The 13,911-nt window shown below is 45.9% G+C and overlaps 1 protein-coding gene across 1 annotated transcript; it reads right to left on the minus strand.

The window, feature by feature from the left end:
* Positions 1-5,831: 5,831 nt before the first annotated feature.
* mafaa (v-maf avian musculoaponeurotic fibrosarcoma oncogene homolog Aa) lies at positions 5,832-9,772 on the minus strand. The gene has a single exon (XM_041935079.1). The coding sequence runs from the start codon at positions 8,797-8,799 to the stop codon at positions 7,876-7,878; it is 924 nt and encodes a 307-aa protein (XP_041791013.1). The 5' UTR covers positions 8,800-9,772; the 3' UTR covers positions 5,832-7,875.
* Positions 9,773-13,911: the final 4,139 nt, after the last annotated feature.

A 13,911-nucleotide genomic window follows, 5' to 3' on the forward strand; every position in this document is an offset into this window, starting at 1 on the left:
TAAATATGTCACTCTGATGAACAGAGATGAGATTTTCATGGTTTAATCGAAGCCAGGACAGTAACCTTAACTTAACTTTGTTCCAGAAAAAGAATCCTAACTTCCTCATTATTCAGGACAGATCACTTGCTTTGACTGAATCTCCGAGAAAAAAAGTTTGTACTTTTGACGGATGTCAGTTTCTTTTTCTTATATGACACGAATCATAACCAGGATTTCATAAAAATGAATGGAAGTGAATGGGATTCAGAGTTAGTGACAATCAGGAAACGAATGTGAGTATGTTTGACTCATGGTGTATTTTAGTGTTTCTGTCACATGGTTTAGTCCAGCTGGCCACACACAGTTTGTGCAACAGTGACACATGGACATGAAGAGCAGTGGTCATGTGTTCATTCTGCATTTGAGCTCAGTCTCACGGGAACTTCTAATCTATTTTTACAAAACCAAGTATACATTTGTTTTGTCTGAGAGTGAACTATGTGGTCCAATTAAACCACTCTCAGAGTACGGTCACACGTGCACTGCATTAGAGAAGCACATGAGCAAATTTGCATCTTCGCTTCAGGTGGAGTTCAACTTTGGTGAATTTCGGCTCTGCGGGTGACTGATCATTGTCACGTATGTGTGAGCGCAGCCTTAACCCTCTGGAACCCGATCCAAAACTAAAAACAACACTAAATACAACTCTGTAAGAGTGTTATAAAACATGCAGATTAATATGTAGGTTTTTAGGAATAAGTGTGAGCTGGAGACTGAAGGAATGTGAGTGCACAGTGTCTTTGATTGTGAGTGTGTGTGTGTGTGTGTGTGTGTGTGTGTGTGTGTGTGTGTGTGTGTGTTTGGTGCAGGACGTGAGGCTGTGGTATGGCTGCAGGCCAGGCTGAGTGGAATAATTGATTGTCGATTGACCCTCCACTGCCACTGAGGACAGTCCTCTCCACTGCATTACTGCACAGACTCATCTGATCAACAGCATGTCTGCAACTGTGTGTGTATAAAGCTAATAGAATATTGTGTGTGTGTGTGTGTGTCATCTGCCCACAGACCGCAGCCACAAACCTATTATCAAACCAAAAAGGCCTGTGTGACCTGTGACACAAAAAAAATGAATGAAGGTTGAGAAACAATGACGGGTTGATTCAGACAAAATGCTGAATCACACACACACACACACACACACACAGAGAGAGAGAGAGAGAGAGAGAGAGAGAGAGACAGAGAGATGAGGAAGTGAAACATGAATGGAAGTGATAGTGGTGGTTTGAGGGATTCAGCAGGAACTCGACCCCTCGTTAAAAGGTTGACTCAGTAAATCGCCTCGTGACCACCGTCAACAGGAAACAAAATAACATGAGGGAAATTCTCTTTAAGTGAACTCCTGGCAACAAATAATGAGCTAAAACTGCTACTGAGCACAAAGAAGATTTTAAAAGCACCAAATCAATGTGCAGCACAGTAAATACACAATTATAACACCACTTGTGAAGTTATTTGTGATATTGCAAATTACTTTGATAACTGTTATTCTGCTTGAATACTTGAGCTTGAATACTACTTCTTTCAGGTAAAGTGTGGCCCATTTTCTGTGATTCACACACCACCCCTCCTCCTCCTTGTTTGGAGATCAGCACATCATCCCACCGCTCTCATTTATTTGTTTGTTTGCCGGTTAGGTTTGTTTATTAGTGTATTTTCAAAGCCGGGACAAGGTTAGATTTGCTGTTTGGGCATATTTTCTCCTGTGATAGCATGTTTGAATTTGTCTACTCAGCATGCGGCGTGTCAGAGTGTGTGTGTGTGTGTGTGTATGTATGTGACAGTGTGGAGCTGGTGGAGGCAGGGCATGCGCTCAGGGGTCGCAGCAGCAGTACGGCGCCACCAGTGCCAAATTGCTTTCCTGGGTGCGTCAGGCAGGGACCAGCTCAGGTTGGTGCGGTGGCCCCTCGGTTCCCCCGCTCTGCGGGGGCTCCTGGCCCCGGGTCACTAACTCAATCACCAGATCAGGAGTAATAATTATTAATACCCCGTGAGCGTTAACAGCACGCAGGTGATTTATCAAAAATGTCGATTACATTTTGCGCAGAGTGACAACTTTTTGAAGCTGAACACGTCCCCTGGGAGCCGGCCTAACTGGAGCACGGGAGCACGTCTACTGTGCGGAGCCGGGCGGGTTTCTGCTAAATGAAAAGGCCTGAATGGCCCCGGGGAGGATGTTATTTATACAGTGACCAGTTCTTTAAAAATGAGAGCATCGAACACTTTCGCCTCCTCTTGCTAAATGAGAATTTACAGTTTTGATCATGGGGGTTTTGGATCAAAACTCTTGCAATAAAGGCTGAGAGAGAACAACAACATCTATGGCCTGATTAACTAACTAGAGGACGCCGGGGTGAAAATCTGCTGTTGGGCCCCTACTGACCACCTCCTACTCTCTGTGCATATGTGAGTACCATGATGCCTTCAAAGTCTCATTAAACCACCCAGATTTACTTCTCCATCATACCGAATACACTCAGTAACTCTCATTTTAATGTCTGCAGTGACCAAACTGCAAGTGACGGACAACACTGTGGTTCAGGGTGTGACTTGCTGGAAGTGCTATCTTAGCGAGGCTTCAGCGGAGGCAGCAAAGGGATGTGAATGAAAGGAAGAAAGATGTAAATGTGCCCGCACACTGTAACACTGATCAGCATTATAAACTACTAGCTTGTGGTTGCTACCACCACTCTCAGCGCTGTCAGTGTCACAAATTGCAACTCCAGACTGCTGACTGACAGATTCCTTCTTTAAAAAGAGAAATGTAACAGGTCAGTGGAAGGTTAACGTGACAGTGGTTTCCTTTTTGGTCTACATGTCAGCATTACTTGACTTTCTCTGGAAAAAGATATGAGCCCTATAGATTGGAGCCAGAATCAGTTAAGGATGTAATAAAGCGCCTCTACATATAATTTAGCGACAGTAAAAAGTTACTCTTTAAATGCAGCGCTCAAGCCTCCTTACAGAAACAAACACTACATCTGTGCTGGGGGCCTTCGCCACAGGTTGACTGAACACCGCTGTATTAAGGAATGCTCGCTGTGTCAGCACAACATAAACTGAGATCATTACTGTCTTAAAATTCTCCATTTTGACACTGACCCTTGCATAAGACAGGGTCACATCACATGGGGCCCGATTTATAATGTTGCACTCAAGTGTAACTGCCACATAGTGAGCCTGAGGTGTGTGGAGCTCCTGGGGGTTCAGGGGCAGTTGCCTGCTTTGCCCAGTTGGTGATCGAGCCTCGACAACAACAACACCGACAGGTAAAGAAGGTGGAGGCTGAGTTTGTTATCAGTCATGTTAAAATGATGTGGATCTATCAGCTGCTTCCACTGTGTTTGTCTGGACTCTCTGTTTATGATGTGTGTGTGTGTGTGCGTGAGTGTGTGTGTAGGTGGGTATACCGAAGGTAAGCTGAGCCGAAGAGACGCTGACTGTGTTGAATCTCAGCAGCAGCCGCTCCAGACGCCAGAGACACACTGCACCTCTCTCTACCTCCCTCTCTCTCCATCCTTCTCACTGCTTCACTTGTTTTGTTTCTCGGATGCAGCTCGGATGGACCCTGCCTGGATTTATGGAAAGAAATGCCCACAGTGTAGTCATGGCGATCTCTCTCTCTCTCACACACACACAATACATACGTGTTCTTTCACTGCACTGCAAACCATCTCATTCTGTGTGTGTGTTCTCAGTATACACACACACACTCTCTCCAACTCTCAGTGAGGTGATGGCTGTCACACTGCTCAACGTTTCCGCTGAGTCAGCAAAAACAGGAAGAGGAGAGTGATGGAGAGGCTGAAAGGAGGGAGAGATAGAGAGACAGAGAGGAGGAGGAGGAGGAGGAGGAGAGACATATTAAGGGAAAATTAAAATTTGAAATGAGGTGAGAGCTGAATGTTTCTCCCCCAAAAAGAAAATTTAATTTCTTTTTGATGTTGATGAACAGAAGCATAGACAGGCTGTCTAGCCATGGGCCTAATGGTGGCATGAGGGCAGGGAATGTATGTTAATGTCTTGTGTTGGCATGGCAAGGACCTTTATGCAACAATGCATACTATATAGAGGAGTGCTGTGAATAACTGCACATGTGCACAACAGTGCACGGGTATGCCATAAACAGGTGAGGAAGTGTATGAGGAAGAAGAGCTGAGTGTAAGTGACAAAACGTGTGAATAAAGGTTTAATATCTGCACTGACGAATGATTTTATTGGACAGAAATATTTGAAATTATGTGTTGCAGTGAAACAAATGAGTAAGATCTTAGTAGTTACTTATTTTTTGAAAGAGTGAAAGGTAATACCTTAAAATGCACCTGTTTATATTATCACACACACACACACAAATAAAACTCTCAAATGTCCCAGAGTTGTGGATTCTATACTGAGCTGATCTGACTGCCTGCAAGAAAAACAATCTTAATTTTTACATTTCCTGCACACATTTTTGCGAAAGCCTCCCTGTTGTTTAAATAAAGTATTAAATAAAGTTTAAAATACCAACATTAGACCCAGCCATAAACACATGAACAGGCTCAATTGCGCATATAAACATGCATCATGCAGAAGCTGCATTGCTGTGCACATCACTGACTTTCTTTTATTGACGTCTAATCATCTGCTGGCCCGCAACACACACACACACACACACACACACACACACACACACACACACACACACTCGGTCACACGCTCACGGTGAGTTATGATATGTGTTTGAAGTGAGCCGCCACCCACCGGTCCTGACGGCGGTGTCACATCAGCACCAACGCGGCGTGGCATCTGTCTCAGCCCGCGCTGCTTCCACCCTGAGAGGAGGAGGAGGAGGAGGAGAAGTCGTGCACTTAACGCATCTTAGGGTGCGTGCACGAGCGCGTGCACACGCGGCGGACATCGAGGGTATCATGCAAAGCAGCCCTATGGACACACTCAAAACACACAGTGAGCGAGGAAGAGCTGAGCGCGTCTACCTCATTGTCCGGTGGCGGTGGGAGGAGGCGGAGAGCAGGCCGGCTTCAGCCATCCATCACCGGCCGATGGGGCGCACAGAGGCCCGCTGACAGGCGGCCAAAGCCGGGGCGGCGGGCTCCTGAGTCCGCCTCCACCGATGCCTCTCATACAGACACACATCAAAAAAAGCCGAAGAAACTGTAGCTGAACTTCTGTCATCAGCTGACAGCACAGCTGTCACACGAAGACCGAAACCGAAAATAAACAAGGAAAACACTCATTAAGGGCCAGCTGATAATAGAGAAGACGTCCGATTTTTGAGCCGGCTTTAATGACAATAATAATAATAATAAGAATTAAAATAATCACTGTCAACATGTTCATTACATCGTGATTTTTTGACATCTTTACATCTTATTACATAGGCCTACAATCTATGATCGTTATTCAGTCCGATTAATTTGGCGTTTTATTGGTGTTATATTACATTTTAACACTAAACAAATAATTCTGTGTTACAGACCGTAAAAAGGTCCGCTGCCTCAACTCGACCTCAAACTTCTTTTAGATTTTTCCTTCACAAACACGAACATAATCGTTTATAAAAATCATTTATCGCATGAATTAAAAATGAATTTAACGAGCTTTTTTTTTTTTTTTTTTAGCACGTTAATAAAGCTGTGCGGAAACTGAACTGGCTGAAATAAGAAAGCAATCTCTGACGGTCTGACATAAACCACAAGCTTCAATTATTTAGAGGCAGGCTTTTTTTTTTTTTTTTTTTTGTTAATAATAAACCCTTGTCTCTGTGAATAAGGGCAGCCGCAGTCTGAAAGATGTGGGACAGAACTTTTTATTAAACATTATGAAAACAAGATTCTCAACAACGTTCCACTTGTAGGTTTTTCACTTGTTGACACGTCAGGACACGTTCATTGAATAAATATAGAAATTATATGTACAGATATACATTAACAGCACTGTGCAGAAGTTTACTTCCTTTTTTTTAATCTCCTTTTTTTATATTTAGCGCAGTCAATTTTTCGGCTCTACCTGCTGTAGGAAATATTAGCCGACTAAAAGCTGAGGTTAGAAACCCCCAAACACCGAAGACAAATTTACTGAAGGGAATTTTTATTTATTTTTATTTTTTTATTAAGATTAATTTGCAGATGTGTTGCCAGATTGATTTTTGATAGTTTTGATCTCTTGGCTCACATAAAAGATCGGACATTTGTGGAGCAATAAGAAATATTAATCTCACATTTATTTTGCTTTTTCTGGTAGATTTTCTGTGGCGTTTTGACCTAAACGTAATATTTCCAGTCTCCCCTCCTCCAAGGTTTCGCCATCCAACAGGTAGGCTGAGCATCGGACCCTTCTGCACAATATTGCACATATATCTAGGCAGCAGAAAACACACGAACCAGGGATTTCTTGTTGACAGAATAATGCATCGAGTTACTCCAAGAACAGTAAGCTCCACCACCGGGCGAAGCCTCCTCTTTTCAAACAATCACGCATCCTCCTATCAGACGCAAGACCTCATTAAGACACCGGGCTGCAGAGTAAACGCGCAGGCCCTAGAAATTTTCGTCTACAAATGTTCAAAGTAAAAAACAAAACAAAACAAGAACCATTAAAGGAAGTCTTTTTCATCATCAGGTTGGTGCATAGAGTTTTAGCAGCGAATGCAGTCCTTGTCCATCTAATGAATGAAGCTCTCGCCTCATCTAATTTACATCCAGGTTTTTAGAGAGTGACAGATCAAAGGTCCTATTAGTAGAAAACAAAACGTTTGTCCAGTTTGATCTCTTCTTAGTGCAGTATAGGCTTGCCTTTGACATTACACATGTTCAGTAGGAGGAGGATACCATAGACGATTTGCATGCTGTAACATACAAACATTTGTATTAAGACATTTCGAAGAATCCAAGCAACAAAAGCAGTTTTCTTTAAAAAGAGAAAAGGTAAAATAACACAGTTAACTGTTTTTCTCTACACATTATGTACAGGTGGAAATAAATACAGTCTAAAATCTGGCTCAGTTAATCTCTTTTTGTCGTTTTTCTTTTCTTTTTAAAACAATAGAAAAATTGATTGAAAATAGCAGTTAGAGACGCATCCATGTTTCTCAGTAGCAGATTGTTGCATTTTTGTCCGCAGTCCTTGCACCTCTCCGGGGGGGTATGGGGGGGGGGGACATTTTTTTGTGGCTTTTTGCATACCCAGGCCTTACTGATGGCAGAGGAGGAGGGAGGAGGAGAGAACCATGGGCCATGCTTTCCATACATGTGGAAGGATTCTGGGAAATGACCGGGGGGGTTGGGGTACCATACATGTCCTGCATGCAGGGTTGCAAATAGGGACGGGGGGGACTATAGACTTGCAATATTGAAAGGTCTCTTCTCTGCATCACAGACCGCCTCACTCTCACACCAACAGTCTGCTGCTTTCTGGAGCCAGAACAGAGACGGTGTATTGCTTTTTCTGCCTCGAGCTCAGTCCAGTCTGGCTTTCTAAAGAAACCAGTCTTTCCCCCAGTTTTAAGACAAAGTCATCTCTCTCTGAATTAAGACAGTCATGTTAAATGTCAGAACGGGTCAGTAAGACTTCTGACCAGGTTCTGCTGTATCAGAGCAAAGTCTGCAGGCTGAGTGATCCCATGTGCTCACCTGACAGGCGAGCTGACAGAAGTTTAGCCAAAACATCTTTAAGACTCAAAATGCGCATCTAATGCTTGTTTAGTTGTTGTTTTAAGTCTTTTCTGTCGAGGGAATAACTGTAAACAAAATACAAACGCAGAAAAATATAAATTAATGTAACAAGGATGTTTGGGTGGGGTGTAATTCGGAGTCTCTGCTACAAATCGTCAGTCTCTCACATGAAGAACTCGGTGTTGGCCTGTTTCCCGGACGGGTCTCTCGTGTTCGCGGGTCCACCGGCATTGTAGGTCCGGCTGGCCAGCTTCTCGTACTTCTCCTTGTAAAGATCCCTCTCCTTGGCAAGGCGCGCCACGTCCTGCTTCAGCTGCTCCACCTGGCTCTGCAGGGTGCACTTCTCGGTCTCCAGCATGTGCCTCTGCTGGACGCGTTTGAAACGGCAGGACTGCGCGTAGCCGCGGTTCTTCAGGGTGCGTCTCTTCTGTTTCAGGCGGATCACCTCCTCTTTGCTGAAGCCCCTCAGCTGCCGGTTCAGCTCGCGCACCGTCATGCTGACCAGCTGCTCGTCCGAGAAGCGGTCCTCCAGGCGGGCGTGGTGGCCGTGGTGGTGGTGATGGTGGTGGTGATGGGCCTGGTGGTGGTGGCCCGCCGAGGCCGTGGACAGGTCCTCGCCGACGTACTGCTGCCCGCGGAAACCCTCGTAGGCCTGGTGATGGTGGTGCGCGTTACCGATGAGGGCCTCCACCGCGTCCTCCGGGGTCAGATTGAGCGCCTCCGGGTTGATGTGGTGCTGGTAACTGGGGATCCAGTACAGGTCCTCCAGCTGAGGCTTGCCCGCGTTGCTGTGATTGTTGTTGCCGCTGCTGTTGTTGCTGCTGCCGCTGTTGACCCCGCTGGTGAGGCTCTGGTTGGGCTGCGCGCCCGGGCTCGGGGCGCAGAAGCTCGGCGAGGAAGGCACGGAGGAGCAGGGTGTGCTGATCGGGGTGGAAGACAGAGAGCCCGACGGGAGACGGTGGCAGTAGCGGTCGGCCTCCGGCGGCTCCTTTTTCACCTCAAACTTCATCAGGTCAAAGTCGTTGACGTACTCGATGGCCAGAGGGCTGTTCGGCAGCTCTGCGCTCATGGCGAGGTCGGTGGCCATTTCAGTCCATGCGACGACTCCTGCCCTCACAGCCAAACCGACGGCGGGCAGCCCTCTCGGATACAGATTGCGAAGAGGAATAAAAGCCTGTATGGTGTATATATAGACACACGCACACGCTCGGTGCGTGGGGCTGCTGCAGGGCCGGCGGGTGGGTGGAGAAACTTTTTAAGGCTGCTCGTCCCTAAGACAACTTCTATATATAGTGGCGTGAATATACGTATGCATGTAAATGAACTTGTACACCTGCCAGTTTGCCTCCGCTCGCTGCTCTTGTTGACAACTTATCCCAGGTCAAATGCACGCTTTAATACCAGGAGCCCCCGGGGCGGCTGAAACTCGAGTCCGGTGAATTTGGAGACACCGACCTGTCTTGTCCTCGCTTCACCTCTGCAGCCCACTTGCCTCCTTGTGATTTACTGTCCTCGGTCCTGCTCGATCAAGTCACACGAAAAGATTTCGTCTCCTCCGCTCGGTGTGTTAGAAATGTTTCCCAAGCATCCTTCTTCGCCTCCTGCTGTTTACAACTTGATCATGAAGTCCCAGACAGCGTGCTGGAGTCACTGCAGCATGGCCCGGGCTGAAAGTTTCTCACACAGTCAGATCAGACAGTGTGTGACAGTCACAGGGCGCAGCGCGGGCGTGCGTAAAGGTGTGCCAAAAAAGTCCCGGGAATCCAAAATGGAATGGCACGTGCAGATGTTTTCAAAGTTCACACGCATCTGAGATTAATCTGAAGTTGCAGGTAGTTCTCCTGCATGGAGGGACAGGAGAGTCTGGTCCTCTGTGCTCAGTCCAGAGAGTTTATTTAAGCAGCGGATTACTGTCAGCTTCGGTCCCCGCGGTCCTGTCCCCCCTCACCGGGGCGCGCTGTTGACCTTACGTGTTGACTGTGTGTGTATTCTTATGCAAGAGGTGATAAATTCCAGTTGGTTTTCTCTCTAACGGCCCTAAAGTTGCTTCTGAGCGCTTCACGGTGCAGCCACGCAGTGTCACTGAGACGCTGGAAGGCAATCTCCTCTTATAAAGACAGCGTGCCCCCCCTTTCCGACCCTCCCACAGAGGTCTGACGGGCCAATGGGAGGAGATCACAGCAGTGCATTTGCATTCTCCCGTAGCAGAGCCTGCACTGTGGCGGCGGCCGGCCGAGCACAGCCGAAGCGAGCGCAGCGCGCAGGGAGAACAGGTGCAGCAGATCCCCCCCTCTAGTGACCGAGCAGATGCTACTGCACGGCGCAGCGCGGAGTAAGATGAGAGCTCCGGCACTTTCTCAGAGGAAAAAAAATGTTTCCTCGGAACAGAGAAACAGTTTTCACAGTCTCAAAACTGCGTGTCAGTTATGTAATAAGGCTGTCAGCGTGGGGTTAGACTTAACAAGGGAAGACAAAAGACTCCCTAAATTGTTAAATAATAAAGTTAATCACTTTATCACTTCACAGGGACTTAAAAGTCCTTATATTTTAGACCTTTAGTCTGTATAACGCGCAACATGAAACGCTTGAATCTTGTTTTTTTATTCTGTTTTTTAGACTCACTTTTTATTCATCACAATCTTCGTAAATGTTCGGAACTGACTGTTTTTGTGATCCGGCTTTTCTTTGCTACACTTCCGTTATAAATGCATGCGATATTTAATTTGTGTAAGGCAACATTTTCTGCAAATGACCTAAATTCAGGGTTTTTGCAGTCATGTGTTTTCTGGTATTTGTTAACAACCAAAGTCAATCAAACTGACACCTCTGATCCCTAAAAAAACAAAGGAACCACTGAGGCGAAATCAAAGCCGAATCAAGTCAATTGGTTAAATATGCTGACACATAAAATGTAGCTGTCAGTGTGTGTGCGCGCACAATGAGAGACGCAAACGTGCAGCAGGAAGAACACCAGCAGCTAAGAATGAAAGCGGATAAATGCATAACGATAATGAGTAAAAAGCTGTTTTAACTTGTAAAAAGCGAACAACTTCAGCTAAAAACAAACAAACAAACGAAAAACCAAAGTCTGAATCCAGGAGAAACTGTTTCCTGTGTCGTGTCTCGTTGGTCCTGCGCGTTTAGGAGCAGACATGACACAAACCACAGCGCGCCCTTTCTGATTGGCTTTATTAAAAACAGCTTATTGTATCTACTTTACTCATTTAGCTCCCTCAAAAGGAAGCCTGGATGCTACTGACACCACAAACTACCAAATCTATCGATAGTGATCGATTTGAGGTCGCGCGCCCCCCTGCCAAAAAATCAATCCGCATTTCCGCGAGGCTGCGAGGGGGCCGCGCTGTGGCTGCGCGCGGGTTAAGTATGATTGGATGGTCCTGGCAGTGGTCTACAGGGTTTTCATTCGCAATTAACCACAAATTGCATCCCGTCTCATCTCCGCGGATCGACGGATAATTAAGCCCCGCCGCATGCGTCTCAATCCTGGACACATTTGTCTTTTTTTCTTTCCAGGACAGTGAGGCTTTTTGAGGGGGGGCTGTCAGAGGGTAAGGTTGAGCAGGATGTCGATGGTATCATGGGAGCAGGACTTAAACCGGGACACCGCTGCACCTGACCCGTTTAGCCTTTTCAGCAGCGGCCGCCCCCCGGAGTCCCATCTACCCAGCGGTGTGTGAGTGATATATCTGCGGACTAAAGTGCCTATCTGCGGGAAAAAAACAGGTGGCAATAAGTTTAACTTGGTCAGATGTGGACAGGAAAGCCTTGCATGGCTGCTGAGCTTAACTTCCAGTCTGAAATGGCCATGAAATACGCGCCCCCTCCCCGCCTCAAATCTGCTGGCGAGGATGAAAAGAAGAGTATGAGATGAAGGGACGGAAATCATATCAAGGTATTTTAAGTTTAGGCGTGCGAAGTCATTAGGAGAGGGTTTTTTTTTTTTATCAAATAAGCAGGAGCTGGCCCTCAAATGACAAGCTAAGCAGTCTGCATTGAAATGGCACATTTAAGAAGATCTGCTGTGGTCCATTCATTGTCAGGGGAAGGGGAGTGTCTGCGGCCGAGGGCTTGAGACATAATTTTTTGAAGTCAGGGTTTTCATTGTGCCTTTGCATACTGGGACTTCGCTGCAAGTGCAGTTCTACTGATTTAAGCAAAATGGACATCAGCAAGGTGGAGGATCGACGGCGGGCTTTGAGCCGGCCTTGAGGCGAGCTTTGAGCCAAGCTCGCCAGCAACCAGACCAAAAGGACCGGATCCAGGAGGTGGCTCAGGGTTATCTCGGGCCTGGAGGTTTTTTTGTCACCGCCGTTAAGCCACTAATGCTCCTGTGGAGGAATCAGCTTTAATTGTGCAGGGATGTGACACGCATGCATGTGCGCGGACACCGAAGTTAACAGGGAGGCTTACTTTAGAAAGCAGGAGTTTCACCACATGTAGGAGGCCTCGCTTGTATAGAAAGCACGTTTGTTCGCCACAGTGAGAAAAGGGTTTTGGTTTCAAAGAAGCAGAAGTTTTGACTACCACTCCTTTTGGTGGTAACAGTGTAGTCACCAGAGTAATAGCTGAGATCTGGGAACAGGTTGACATTGGCAAAGCTGAAGACAAGACCCCCAGACTACATGAAACCTTCAAAGACTGGAAAAAGCCAAACACAATTACTCTCTCCACCAATATGCACTGATGCTTCAGTCTTGAATGTCAGACAGGAACACACGCACAGAAAAAGTGAGCAAATAAAGACACATGGCACTGGGTGGTTCGTAGGTGATGACCGCTGTAACTACGAGAACACAGAGACACGAGAGGACAGTCATCCAAATGAGCTGCTCGCGACTGAGAGAGAGCAAAGACAGGGAGTAAACATGCTGAGTGTGGACGACATGATGGACGGAGAGATGAGGATAGCATGGACTGTAAACTGTGCAGAGAGCTGGAGGAGAGAGTGTGCAGAGTGAGGTGGACAGGTGAACCGCGGCTCTGAACTAAAACCTGAAGCCTGTTATACAATGATAGATACCCTGGTTGGCGTGGTGATCAGGAGGCTCAGGAAGAAGGTGAAGAGGAAAAATGGAAGATAAACAGTGGAACCAATCCAATTCTGATTCAAAAATGGCAACACTTTCTGTTGGTCGGGACTACCTTCACCTCAGAGGTTGAAGTTAATTGTCTTTCACGTCCTCGTCTGTCCACACTGGAACAACTTGGTCAGATCAGCTGTCACACACCTCATAACTATTATGAAGAACTGTTACAGGACATGGCAAAGGCAAGAGAAAGAGGTTAGACTTGTCCTTTGCTTTGTGATCAATAAGTCATAGTCAAAAATACCAAGACACACTGCTTTGCAAATGAAAAGGCCTCTAATAAATGCAATAAACTCGCCTCCCAGTCTTCATCAGGGCAGTGCTGGATAGCTGTCACAGGTGCAGTCAAGAAAGTGGGTGTGTGCACAATTAGGTGAACTCCAACAAAGCATCACTATGTTTAGGATGAGCAACTTCATCAAAAAGAATCAACAGAATCAAATAATCCACAAACTTATAGAAAAATAAATACGTATAAAGTGCCCATATTAAAATAAATATGCCGTATATGTATAGATGATTCCTCAGTATAGGTTCCAGTATTTCACTGAAGGTGGTTACCTGTAATGAGGAGAGACTGACTGGCAGTAAAGTGGGAGGCTATAAAACTTATACTAGCAACAAGGCTTCTACTAAAGCTGAGAAACTGAGAGGACAGGATCGTCTGCAACAGAAACAAAAACAGAAGGAACCAGGAGAGCAAGAGTAGTTAGACTTTGTGACTCAGCGCAACACTCAGATTAGATTCGTAAAGCCTCTCCACCAGGAGACAAAAAGCACACTTGGCCCAATCACAGACCACCAGGCTTCTTCAAGTGTGGGAGATGTGATCAACGTGACACCATGCAACAAACTCATGACTTCAAGGATGTATGTTCAAATAAAATCGATAATATAATCATTCTGGATCTTCACGTTAAGCTTCACTATGAGTCTAAATAATAACAACAACAAATAACACAAATGTATGTTCATGTTTTATATATGATATTAGATGTGTTTTAGACGTCAATAGTTTATGTGTACTTTTTCTTACATCATCCTCTGTCACCTGTTGGACATGTTTCTCTTTTGATTGTGCCTGAGCAGCA

The sequence above is a fragment of the Chelmon rostratus genome, chromosome 4 (genome assembly GCF_017976325.1).
Source record: "Chelmon rostratus isolate fCheRos1 chromosome 4, fCheRos1.pri, whole genome shotgun sequence".
Classification (NCBI taxonomy): domain Eukaryota; kingdom Metazoa; phylum Chordata; class Actinopteri; order Chaetodontiformes; family Chaetodontidae; genus Chelmon; species Chelmon rostratus.